The sequence below is a fragment of the Antechinus flavipes genome, chromosome 1, assembly GCF_016432865.1.
Source record: "Antechinus flavipes isolate AdamAnt ecotype Samford, QLD, Australia chromosome 1, AdamAnt_v2, whole genome shotgun sequence".
In the NCBI taxonomy this organism is placed as follows: domain Eukaryota; kingdom Metazoa; phylum Chordata; class Mammalia; order Dasyuromorphia; family Dasyuridae; genus Antechinus; species Antechinus flavipes.
Window position 1 is genome coordinate 695,420,972 of NC_067398.1, and position 12,344 is coordinate 695,433,315.

Below are 12,344 nucleotides of genomic sequence, written 5' to 3' on the forward strand. Positions count from 1 at the left end.
ACTTTCCACTTTCCTTCTCTGTCCCTTAAATCATAGCAGATGAGGAGTTTTATCCCTTCTCTCTTAATAGAGAACCAGGGGGCTAGGAGAGAAGAACATTGCATATACTTCTAGAGCAAGGTCACTCTATTGGTTACTTTTGTATTTTTTTTTTTTTTTTTTTTGTGAAGAGTAGGTTCAATTTTGGGAAGGTGAGGAGAGTACTCTGTCCTGGAATGATGGATATAAAAACAAAAGGTATCAATAAAGCTTAGCAGTTTCAAAAAAGATGATGCCTGACAACAGAAATCACATGTTCCTGGCTAGATGTGAGATATAACTAACTGACCAAGGTTTACAAATGGAATCAAATCTCTGTCAAAACAAAGCAGAAGTTATTTGCCTAACAGAGAGAATAAGGAAACAGTATCTGATGGAATGTTATAAATCATTTTTTATTATAATTAAGCACCAGCTTAACATTGCAAAAAATCTCAGTGATCCTTAAACCCCAACATTCTTAATAAAGGGCTTTTCCAGTAAGGACATGTCTCCTCTTCCTTGGTATAAAATTTTATGAAACAAAGGCCAAGAACTGTGTACATCTTGCTGCCAAATGTTGGATGCTTCTGCAACGGAAATGACTGCACAAGATCCGGTCACTGCCCAGGCCCTGAAAGACTCTTGTTCATGAACTGCCTCTTCACAAAGCAAGTCCACCACTAACAAAGGCAACGGGGAAAAGAAAGGCAGTCAGAGCACGACGAGATAACTCATCAATATAAACAACAATATAAAATATGACTTTATCAAGTCCTATTCTCTTTACCTCTTTTCAGTATTATCTTCTTAGTAAAAAGTTTCCAATCTCAGCCCCTCATTGCCTTGGAGGACAAGCCCCTTCCCTCTCCCAGGGCAGTGCTCAGCACCCCAAGACTATTTAACTTAAGGTGCAGGGACCTGTGTCTTTACATCAGACTCCAGGCATCTGCAGTGGTGGAGAGGTGGGCCTTCCCTCCCCCCATGCAGTCTGTAGGGCTTCCACAACTTGGTATTTGTGCTTCCAGACACTCCCCCCCCCCCCTTCCCCCCAGCCCAGGACAGTCTGTTCTGAGTCTCTCTGAGCTCAGCAAGGCTAGGTCTCAAACCACGAATGCACCGTCACTCCCACAGTCCACATTTTTTGGTATTTCCCTGGTGCAGGGGACATCCCAAGAGAACCAGGCAGATGAGCTCCTGCCACAACTTCTAGTTTCAGGGAGCCCCCGGGGCTGCCAGAGGTAAAGGTTCCCATCCAGTGCCACATGACCAGAATGTAATTCAGGAGGCTGTCCCTTCTCTCTCGTATGCCAGGCTGACTTTGTATGCAGCCAGACCTAGAAGCAGTGTGTGTGTGTGTGTGTGTGTGTGTGTGTGTGTGTGTGTGTAACCCCTTGTACTCAGCTTCTTCACCTCACCTACCACTAATGGAAAACCCAAGAAGATCCATAAAGACCCAGAAAAAGCAGAGTGTTTAAGAGTTGCCACCAGATAAACCTTGAAGCTGAATTACCAACTGGACCAGAAAATGTGTCTCACCTTGCTTGGTTTGTCACTCTGAGGATCAAAGACCTTCTCACAAAGCCTCAGGCCCGTCTCTTGCCGCAGCTGCTGTAAGTAGGCCCTCATCACTTCTGAAAACAAACAGCATGGAGAATACTAGATGAATGTAACTGGGGCATGAGCCATGAACACTGAGACCTTGTTTTGGAGGTAACGTGGTTATCCATTCCCACTGAGATTACAATAAACATCTGTTGGGAAAGGATTTTCACTCTGGCTCATCAAATCTGTTATGCTGAAAATTCCACCACTCTTGTTGCCAAAACTTACGTCTGACTTTTGTGCACATGATTAATAAAACAAGCTGAATACTAATGGATACATGTTCAATCTGTATGCAAAATGTGTTTTAAGCCAGCTGGAGGATGAACCTTTCCAGCAGGAGCAAGTTCAGGCCTCCTTGGGGAGAGAGACGCCCTGTTCTTACCATCTTCTTGCTTATTTGCAGGTTTGGCATAAATGGCATTAAGAGGAAAACCCGGCTCTCCAGGGATAGGAAAATTAGTGATTCCCAATGTATACATTTCTTTCTCTCCTTGGCTTTTTGAGTTGCACTGGAAAACAAAAATCAAAAGCATGTGTTTTACAGGACTTATGGTAACAAGATCCACAAAAGGCTATTCAAATCTCTAAGTAACTAAAAGCTTACCATAAGCATTTACATCAGCAAACATTGATTTATAATCAAAGAAATAGCCTCTTACACAGGGACCTTTCCAAGAACTTAAGAGGGACCCTCTCATTTCACGCAAGAGCCTAAATGACTTATTTAAGACACAGACTCCTCAGGATGTTATTTCCTCTGTGTTATTCTTTTTGATCAGCTCTTCCAGGCTTAGAGCCTTCCATTCAGGCTTTCTTACAAACTCTGGCCTCTTCAAGTCAGGAGATAACTTTTATTTGTCTTTTGGCTTTGAAGTAGATGCAAAATCTAGCTAAAGAGTTGAGAAAATACACTTCCCTCCTCTGCAGACATGGGGGAAATGGGTATGGGAGGCTGCATGTGCTCTAAGGATCAGTTTATGTGCTGGTGAGTTGGGCTGAAATGTGACCTTTTTCTTTCTTCTGTTATAAGAGATAGCTCACTGATTAGAAAATAGGATTTAGAAAGTAAGGTGCTATTAAAAAATACAGAGAAACAAAAATTACACTTATCAAGGAATATAAAAACTCATTACAGATTCCCATTAATTTCCCCCTGATGCAAAGTCAACTGAATATGATTACCTTCTGGAGTTTCTTTAAGCATTCAGAAATGTAAAGAGTTATGTAGATCAATGTTCTATCAGCTTCATTCTACAAAGTAACAGAACAGAAGGCAGTCAGGCATTGACTTAAAATAGGAAAATAAATGAGCTTTATTATGAAATGTTTCTAATGCCTAGCTATTAAAAATGTAAAGGCAGTAAAGATATCCTTAACTGTGACATGATAAGAAAATGAAGGATGAAAACCCAAGTCACCAAAATTCACATTCTTCAAATTCAGATACTTTCAAAATCTGTGTTCACTTTTGCCACTTCTGGGGAAGGGCTGGTGGCTTCCATTCTGAGCCTCGTAGTTTTTCCTTCCATCCCTCTCAGCCCCCTCCTGCCCATTTTAAATTGAAGCTTGTTTCCCCAAGGCTTCTAAGGAATTATGAAAGCAACCTCCATCATCCTGCAGAGGTGGGAGTGATCGCCATTTCTGAGGAACTCAAGAGGTTCCCTATGTATTTGGCTAATTCTGAAAATAACATTTTCTTCAGGAAACCTACTGAAAGCAGGAACATTTCTGATTCTCTATGGAGGAAGCATTTATTTCACATGTGACTCATTCTTGAATAGCTAATCCCACCTCTTTGCCCGACCAGAAGGAAAATGTTGAAAAAACTAATGGATGCTGACATTGTGCAACAGAGTCATTCGGCCAAGTTTTACTTTGACTTTGTTTGAAAAACAAACCAGTTCCCACTTCTATTCTGCCTATTTGTAACACATGGGATCTTTAATGAGAGCAGGAAGAAGTTCACAATGCTTCAAAAGGTGTGTGATTATTATTAGCATGGAGACTCACTGTACTGCTGCAGACTGCAAGCCCTCCCCATCCCAGGAGGTGCTTTTCTTAAGTTTATGGGGCCAAAAAAAAAAACCCAGTCAGTTGGAGATCAGTCTTCTGATGTTGCCCATCTCCCCAGTAAGCTGGACTGGTCTTGGGATGTCTGTTTTCAAAGCTCTTCCAGTTTATTAGAGCTACAAGAGCAGAGCTTTGGAGAGCCTCATGTCACCTTCACACCAAGATGAGGCATTCAAGTAGGAATTATGTAACACAGGAAGGAAGTAATATTAGAATCCATCTGGAGTATAAACACATTACTTAGAATCAGTATTAAACATCTAAAATGTTGTGATCATATGTTTGAATGAGATTCTGCGTCTAAAAATCTGAAAATTTTTTCTACTTTGCTTAAGCACAGGAAGTATAAATTTTGACTTCAGAAACTTCTTAAATCACTGGTTGCAATAAACATTTTAATCCCACCTTCAACCTCCCTTCCAAGTAAATAGTATTCAAAGGTAGAGATACAGGGATGTGACTGAAGTATTGCCAATAATATTAAAATCCGTAATTTACCTTAATTTCATAGTTTTTGAAGAAGACATTGGCTTTGAAATAATAGATAGCTTCATCCACAATATCTGTGTCTTTTGCTATGCAAAAAGCAAGAGAAAAAAGAAAAATTAACCAGCCATAAGACAGCATTGTTATGTGTATGTTGGGAAAGAAGATATTTCAAAAACGTTTTTTTTTTATTTTTTTAAATTTTTTTTTATTTAATTAATAACTTTGTATTGACAGAATCCATGCCAGGATAATTTTTATACAACATTATCCCTTGCAATCGCTTATGTTTCGTTTCAAAAACGTTTTAAAAGAGAAGAAAAGATAACATGATTATGAAAAGCCTTGAAAAATTTACATGCCGAGTGAAGCATGCAGAACATTTTCACAGTATCAATAAAATTATGTGATTATCGACTGTGATGGACTTAGCTCTTCTCACCAATGCAGTGATTCAAGACAGTTCCAATAGACTTGGAATGGAAAATGCCATCCACATTGAGAGAGAACTATGGAAATTGAATGTGGATTGAAGCATAGTATTTTCACCTTTTTAATTTGTTCATTTTAAAATTTTTTCTCTCTCATGATTTTTTCCCCTTTTAGTCTGATTTTTCTTGTACAAGATAAATATGGAAATATGTTTAAAAGGAATACATATATTTAACATATATCAGATTGCTTGCTGTTCTGGGGAGGGAGGGAAGATGAAAAAAAAAGGAGAAAAAGTCTTATGAAAAATGCATGCTGAAAACTCTTTTTACATATTTGGAAAAATAAGATACTGCTGAGAAAATAAAACTTTTAAAAAGGGTAGTATCTATTTTGCGCTTCAGAAAATGAACTTCAGTTATGATCTGTAACAATGATGGGATATAGAAACACAACCCTATAAAAAGCATGATTTAAAAAAATATGTGCACATGTACTCTGAAGTAGCCAGAAGTTTTGAGAAAAGCCAGAAATAACAATGCAAAAGAGAGATTTAGATACAACATTTCTTTGGCCATTTTGTTCTTTTCAGTTTCTCAGTGTTTTAAAAGCTCAGAATCCTGGAGCCTTGACACCAAGCAGGTGGTTTCAGCAATACCAAGAGAGTTAATCTTTTTAAGTACAGTATAGAATCTCTTATTTTCTAGAAGAAATGCAAAATGATTCCACAGCCTGCATATCCTGGAAAAAAAATTAACTAAATTGTATAGAAGAAACTGCTGCTGGCAAGTCTCCCCAATTCTTTCCCCTTAAAACACAGGCTCTACGTTGACTTCTTCAGAGCACAAGAATGCACCTGGCAACTAAGAATCCCTGGGACTATAATTCAGCAAAGCAAATAAATGGTCTTTCACTTCCCACTCCTCATGCTGTTCTCCTATTCCCTAATTGTCAAGCTAATTTGATTCTAATCCACTCCCGGGGAATGAAATCCTGAGGGGCCTCTACTCCAAATCCTTATTCAAATTCCTTGGGTCTCCACAGTGGCAGTTCTGTGTAGCTATTGGATGCTCCCAAGAATACTGGAAGGATCTGAGACTGTGATGGTAAAGAGCCAGCCCTTCCATAAGCTGCCTGAGGTTGATGATCTTTCCAAGGTCAGAGTGACAGTGTGGTCAGAATTTTAATTTGGTTTTTCTTCACTCCAAGCCCAGTGCTATCCACTCATCTGCCTCTAATTCTGCACAGTACTGATGACTTATCTCTTATTTAATATACTAAAATGGAATTTTAGTGGCCTGAATTTCTCCCTCACAGAATCTGGCTTGATAAAAGTGCTTTGCAATTTTTTTATGTGTTATGTTCTTTTATGTGCTCGCTTCCATCTGTTTCCTTTTCCTGCATCTCAAAATCTATTAAGAGAGATGACTCATTGAAATACATTAAGCTTACAGAGCAGTAAACTGGTGTTGAAACTAAAATTAAACTTAAGAGGGGTTTCAAGCTAAGAAGCCTGACAGAAGAAAGGATCAGAATAAGATGACGATTGTAACCACAATCTTGGAAACAAGGAATGGAGTGCAAACCAGCAGACAGCAGAGCACTGCCCTCCATGTTTCATGGGAAACTCAATGCTTTAGAGTAGATCAGGACAGCACCAAACAAAACAGGGCCTCTGAGGCACAAAACTACGTTTCCCAAACTAAAGAACCAAAAAGAAAGAAAATATTTTAAAAGATGAAAAGCCACCATTAAATTAACAATGGAGCTCAGCACCATTAACAGGAGGCATCCACAAAACTATCCTGAGCTGAGCTGTGATGGAGATGTGTGTGTGTGCGCATGTGTACACACACACACACGCAAACAATGAGGGTCCAGGAGGAGGCTGGACAAGGAAGTGGTTTTAGAGGGTTAAGACATCCAAGCGCTAAAGGGGAAGAAAGTCTAACATAGCAGCAGTGTACAGAGCAGTCTGGATCATAAGCTTTTTCTGGAGTCAAGCTGTTATTCTCTCCTTCCAACTCCCAAAGAAATTTTGAATAAGGAGGTGAAATGAGAATAAAGTCCTTAATTAGGCAGATGGAATCTAAAAGTCAGCTTCACAGGTCTGGGATACAGAGTCATTCTAAGCAACCAGAAGGTGCAAACAGCAGCCCAGCAAGCTAGGAAGAAGACAAAAAGTTTCCATGTTCATGACTTTAAGATCAAATGGTTACCGTGCTACTTCCCTCCACACAACTACCTTTTTGAAAAATGAAAGAATATAAACTTACTTTCTCTTGGAGCTGGTCCTTTAAATTGACTCCTAATGGGCAAGAGGGCCATGTTTCCAATTAGCTTGGTGTCAGGGTCCATGAGAGAGGAGTGGTACGCCTGCGAATTCCACCATGTCAGAAGACAAAAGGGGCAGGGAGATAAACACCAGAGAATTACACTGAGAAGGAGGTTCAGGGACAATCAGGGGGAGCTTGCACCTAAATGAGAACCTCCTCAACAACACCCCGTCTTCGATGACAACCTCTACGGGGAAGAAGGGAACAAGCATTTATGTCCCACCTACTGTGTGCTGAGCCTTGTGCCAAGTACTTTATAAATGTCTCATCTGGTCCTCAGCAATCCTGCTATAATTATCCCCACTGTTGGGGCATGAAAAGGTTAAATGACTTGCCCAGAGTCATGCAGTTCCCAAGTGCCTAAGGAAGGATTTGAACTCAGGTCTTCCTGACCCTAGACCTTGAGCTCTGGTTCTATAGTTAAAGGGAATCATTCAGCTTCAGGAGAGATTTAATTGTTAGGAAATTCTTCTTGACAAAAAGCCTGTCTCTTCACCCCTTCCACATCTTTGACTAAACAGAATGAATCTCAAATCTCTTCCACAGGACAATCCCGAGGACACACAAGGGAACCAGACTTCTTAATCCCCACCCCAACCCCCTCCAAGCTGGACACTAATAATCCTTCTGATGGATGCAAATGACACACAGGTAACGCTCTTCTGGATGCTCTCCAGGTAGGCAGTTATTCCTAAAAACACAAGCCCTATTCTCTCCATGTGCGACACAGCCAGCTGACCTCAACTCTCCTGAGTTAGACGTGCCATGACTCACTAACTGTATATACAGTCTAAAAGAACATTAGCTTTTTGGACTGCTGTTTCATCCTGGTGAATGATAATGGCCTTGCGGTTCACTAACCCCCCCCCCCCCCCAGATCTTCTTCACACGGTGGTTTAGAAGTTTTATATGAGGGTCAATGATGTATCATATTGAAGAAAAGGGGACAGCCCATCCAAGAGAAAAATCTGTTGATATTTCCTAGCTCAAACATTTTCACAGAATAAAAGATGATTACGGCCAGGAAAAAATGTTAGTGATCATGGAACCCAAAAGCCCTGGAAGGAGGATTACAAAATGGTCTCACTGGTATTGGTTCCAGTCCCAGCTCCAACCTTGGGTGCCTCTGAGCATCATCTGTAAAATAGGGACCACAGGATTGGGAGCTAAAGGGGATTGAATTAATCATCTGATTCAAGCTTGTAATTTAAATGCACCTCTGGTTAGATTTTGATCTGCCTGTGTATAATCCTAGTGGCAGGAACAAAGAGCCGGGGAAACCTTCAGTCGATACAAAAATAGGGAAGTGTCATTAAGGACAGAACCTCTAGAGCCACTTTGAGTGAAAAGAAGGCTGGAGGCGGGAGGGGGCTGGGCGACAGAGAAGGGTAGAAAGGTAGGAGCAGAAGAGGAAATCTGACACAAGACAGAAGGCTCTGAGAGGAGCGCAGCCATTTAGGCAGGCACAGTCTAGAGCAGGGAGAGAAAGAAGGGGGGGGGGAGGGGTGCGCCTGGGGCCTGATTTGTGTGGTTCTAGGTAAGTTATTTAGCTTCAAGGTAAAATGGTAACATCTTGCTGAGGAACTCCACTCAGTGAGGGAGAAGCCCCCCTCATCCTGTGCCCAAGCACCTGCTCTGTGTCTCTTGTGGCTCCCTCAGGCTCTCCATTTCTTCCTCCATCAAGTCACAAAGATGGATTGGGCCCTTTCTGGCTCCAGAAAGGGGATCCCCGTCTCAGTCCCCAGAGTGCCCCAAAATGAAAGGGCTGAGGGACAACCTCCGCTTCTCTTTCCCCGAATGTCCCCAAATCTAATTATCATGAAAGAGCCCTTTGTGTTGGTGGGACTCGCTAAGCCCCTGCTCTGCGCCGAAGGAACCCCCTTCCTTTCTGCTGACCATCAAACGCTATGGCTGGACTAGGGATCTTTGAGCTCCAAGCCTGGGTCTACCACTCCACGCTGGGCCTCAGTTTCCCCACTTGTCAAAGGGAAGAGCTGGGACTGGGGCTTCTGGGCGTCGATTTCAAATCCACTGCCCGGAAGGAAACAGTCGAACTCTACCCTCTGTGGCTTCAATTTCCCTGAATGTCAAATAACATCCATGGTCACCGAGCCCTAGCCCTACACCCGCCGCCCTAAGAGGACGGGCCTCCGGGTCTCGCTCTGGGCCTCAGTTTCCCCATTTGTCAAAAGACGAGCTCCACAGCGCCCAAATCTCAGCTCTACATCCGCTGCCTTAGGAGGGCACAGCCGTTGGCTCCCGCTCTGAGCCTCAGTTTCCCCTCTTATCCCATAGGAAGGACCTCCCTCTCCCAGGGCCTCCCCTCCAGACCAGACCGATAGGGGTCCGGGTCCTCCACCTCTGGGCACCCCTTCCCCCTTCCGGCCGTCCCACCCCGGACTCCTCCACCAGCCCCCTCGCACTCCTCAGGGTCGCTCCCCTTCCGCCCCGGGACTCTCTTCGACCCTTCCCCGCGCCTCACCGGCATCTTGGCGGCCGGGCCTGGGTTACTGGCGAGCAGAAAGTACTGGCTCCTGTCAGAGACCCCGGCACTTCCGGTCTGGCGGCCGGGTGGGGTCTAACCGGAAGCAATCCGGAAGAGGCGGGGGCGGGAGGAGGTCGAGCTTCCGGTGTTGGCGCTGGGAACACTAGAGGGAGCCAGAGAGTCAAGCCGCGATGCCGGACTCTCTTACCCTTGCGCATGCGCAGAGGACTCCAAGAGAGCTAGCGGGCTGCGGTGCAGTTCTAAGGCTCAGCGTCGGTTACAGTCTTCTGAGGCTGCGCATTACAAAGTCGTGGGCGTGGCAGGGCGAGTATTAGCATCCCATTTTATATAAATCGGCCTTGCGGAGTGTTTTATCTCTTGGGGAATGAGTGGCCCTGAGGAAAGGTCCCTCTGAACCTCAGGGGTTTTGTCGTTTTTGGTTTTTTTTGGCTGAAGCAATTGGGCTTAAGTGCCTTGCTCTGGGTCACACGGATTTGAACTCTGTCCCCCTGACGTCAGGGCTGGGGCTCTCCCTAGCTGTCCCACGGACCTCAGTTTTTTCTGTTGTAAAATGAGCGGTTTATTTTCTTATTTAAAAAAATCATCGTTGGAGAATCCAAGTGATTTTGTACTTGGGGCTTCGTTTCTTAGTGGTATAGAAAATACAATGTATCAAAAGTTTTGTAATAAAAATGGATTTTTAAAAAGAGGCTAGGGCGACACCTGGTGGGCCTCCAGGGAGGAAGAAAGGTGGGCTCATTTAAAGTTGCCAAGCTCCCCACGCCCGCCCGGGCCCGGCCACTTAGTCCTGTATGCAGGCACCAACTCTAAGCAGGGATTGCGTTGGGTCCTGGGGCTCTAGGACATTATGACTGGATGAGACCTTTAATTTTCCTGAGAATTGTGGGGGGCTTTAATCTTAAAAATGATAGGAGTTACACTTAATAGCTTCTAACGTCCCCATCAGCCCTAAAATCTAAACACAAATGATTCCTGTCTCAGTCACCTGATACTTTGTGTGTGTGTGTATGTGTGTTCGTTTTCCCAAGACTTGCTTTTTTCATCTTAAAAATGATGGGCAAATGGGTAACATACAAAATGGGGTATTTGGGTAAATAAGAGGTGAAGCCAAAGAGCTCTAGGAAACTTGGTGGAAAGCGTATGCCTGATAGATGGAGGCCTTGAGGAAATGAAAAGATTTGGAAGAGAGAGAGGGAGCCCATCCATCTCATCCCACAATTCATCATGATCTTTGGAGAGGGGGTGTCGTATGCCCATCTCACTTTCTTAATAAGTGTCCTCAACTCACAAGAGCCTGAAACTCCATGTATGTGTTTTTCACTGTTTATTTGGAAATGTATGATGTGTCTTGACTGTGGGACAAAAATATGTTTCATATTCATATACAACAAAAATGCTTTCAATACACATTTAAAAATAAAATGTTATAATCTGTAACCCTTTAATCCAACATACCAGGAGGTTATTAATCTGGGCTCTGTAAACTTTTATAATATTATGAAGACATGTTTTAGTGTTATTGTGTATTTTATATTTTTAAATAATTATTCTGAGGAGTTTTCATTACACTGCCAAAGGGGTCCATGACACAAACTTGACATAGACTGGTCATTATATTATCTTGGGATAAAGTCACAGAGGATTTTGTTATTTTTTTAAGCTAGTTTAACATCAACAGATTTTTGGATAAGAAAAAAAAAAACTAGGACATGACTCATAATTCATGAAAAAAAAAATCAATACCTCATTGATTATATCCTGGAAAAACTACCTGAAGACCCAACTTTGATGTCTATTGGGGACTCAAGGTTTGAATCCTGCCTTGGTCACTTATTAGTTTGTGACCATGAGCATTTGGTTTATCCTCCTTTGGCCTCAATACTTCATCTGGAAAATGAAGAAATTGGACTCATTGACCTCAAAAGTTCTTGGAAGTGTATGGCAGGGAACCTTGAGCTCTAGCAGGTTCTTGCCAAGCTGGAGTGATTCTGATTATAGTCCTTGAAATGGTCTCTTAGTGTTAGGGGTCATAACCTGGCCAGATTAAGCTCACCACTGGATTGGCAGCTGAGTGGTATTTTCTTTTCTTTCTTTCTTTCTTTTTTTGTGCTCCAACAATTCTCAAAAGAACTTTTGAGAAATTTGAGACAAAGAAAAAGAAAAAAAAAACAATTCTCAATTATCAAATCACAGAATGGCTGTTTTTGACATTAGAGGAAGAAGTGTCTTAACTAGTGAGACTATAGATTATTGAAACATATTAGATAAAATATTTTAGGCAAAATGGCTTGGGTATTGAAAAAACACTAAAATCTGAGTGACAAAACACATAGGATATTATCATGTAAGGATATGGAGCAGTGGATAGAGCACTAAACCTGATGCTAGAAAGATTTGAATTCAAATTCAGCCTCAGATACTTACTGTTTGTATGACCTGAGTGAATCTGGCTGCCTCAGTTTCCTCATCAGTAAAATCATTTGGAGAAAGAAATGGCAAACATTTAGGGAGTTCCCCATTCTCATTTTCTGCCTCCTAAGATCCACAAGTGCAATTTTAAGTACTCTTATGTATGTTAGCCTCTTTTTAAAAATCTATTTTTATTATAAAAATTTTGATATATTGTATTCTTTTTTTTTAAAGCTTTTTATTCACAAAGCATATGCATGGATAATTTTTCCAACATTGACCCCTGCATAACCCCCTGCCACAAATTTTCCCCTTCTTTCCCCATCCCCTCCCCCATCAGGCAGGCAGAATATATTGTATTTTTTATACTACTAAGAAATGAAAATCCCAAATGGAGTCACAAAGAATCAGAAACAATCGAAAAATAACACGCAAATGAAAATTATTGTCTAAAAAGAGTGGGGATCCTTTTGGCATTC

The 12,344-nt window shown here is 42.0% G+C and overlaps 1 protein-coding gene across 1 annotated transcript; it reads right to left on the reverse strand.

Moving 5' to 3' along the window:
* Positions 1-410: 410 nt before the first annotated feature.
* Positions 411-9,549, reverse strand: ARPC3 (actin related protein 2/3 complex subunit 3). The gene is made up of 7 exons (XM_051972766.1): positions 9,433-9,549; positions 6,891-6,990; positions 4,195-4,271; positions 2,809-2,877; positions 2,009-2,135; positions 1,558-1,652; positions 411-701 (listed from the first exon to the last, which is right to left on the reverse strand). The coding sequence occupies exons 1-7, from the start codon at positions 9,436-9,438 to the stop codon at positions 639-641; spliced, it is 537 nt and encodes a 178-aa protein (XP_051828726.1). The 5' UTR covers positions 9,439-9,549; the 3' UTR covers positions 411-638.
* Positions 9,550-12,344: the final 2,795 nt, after the last annotated feature.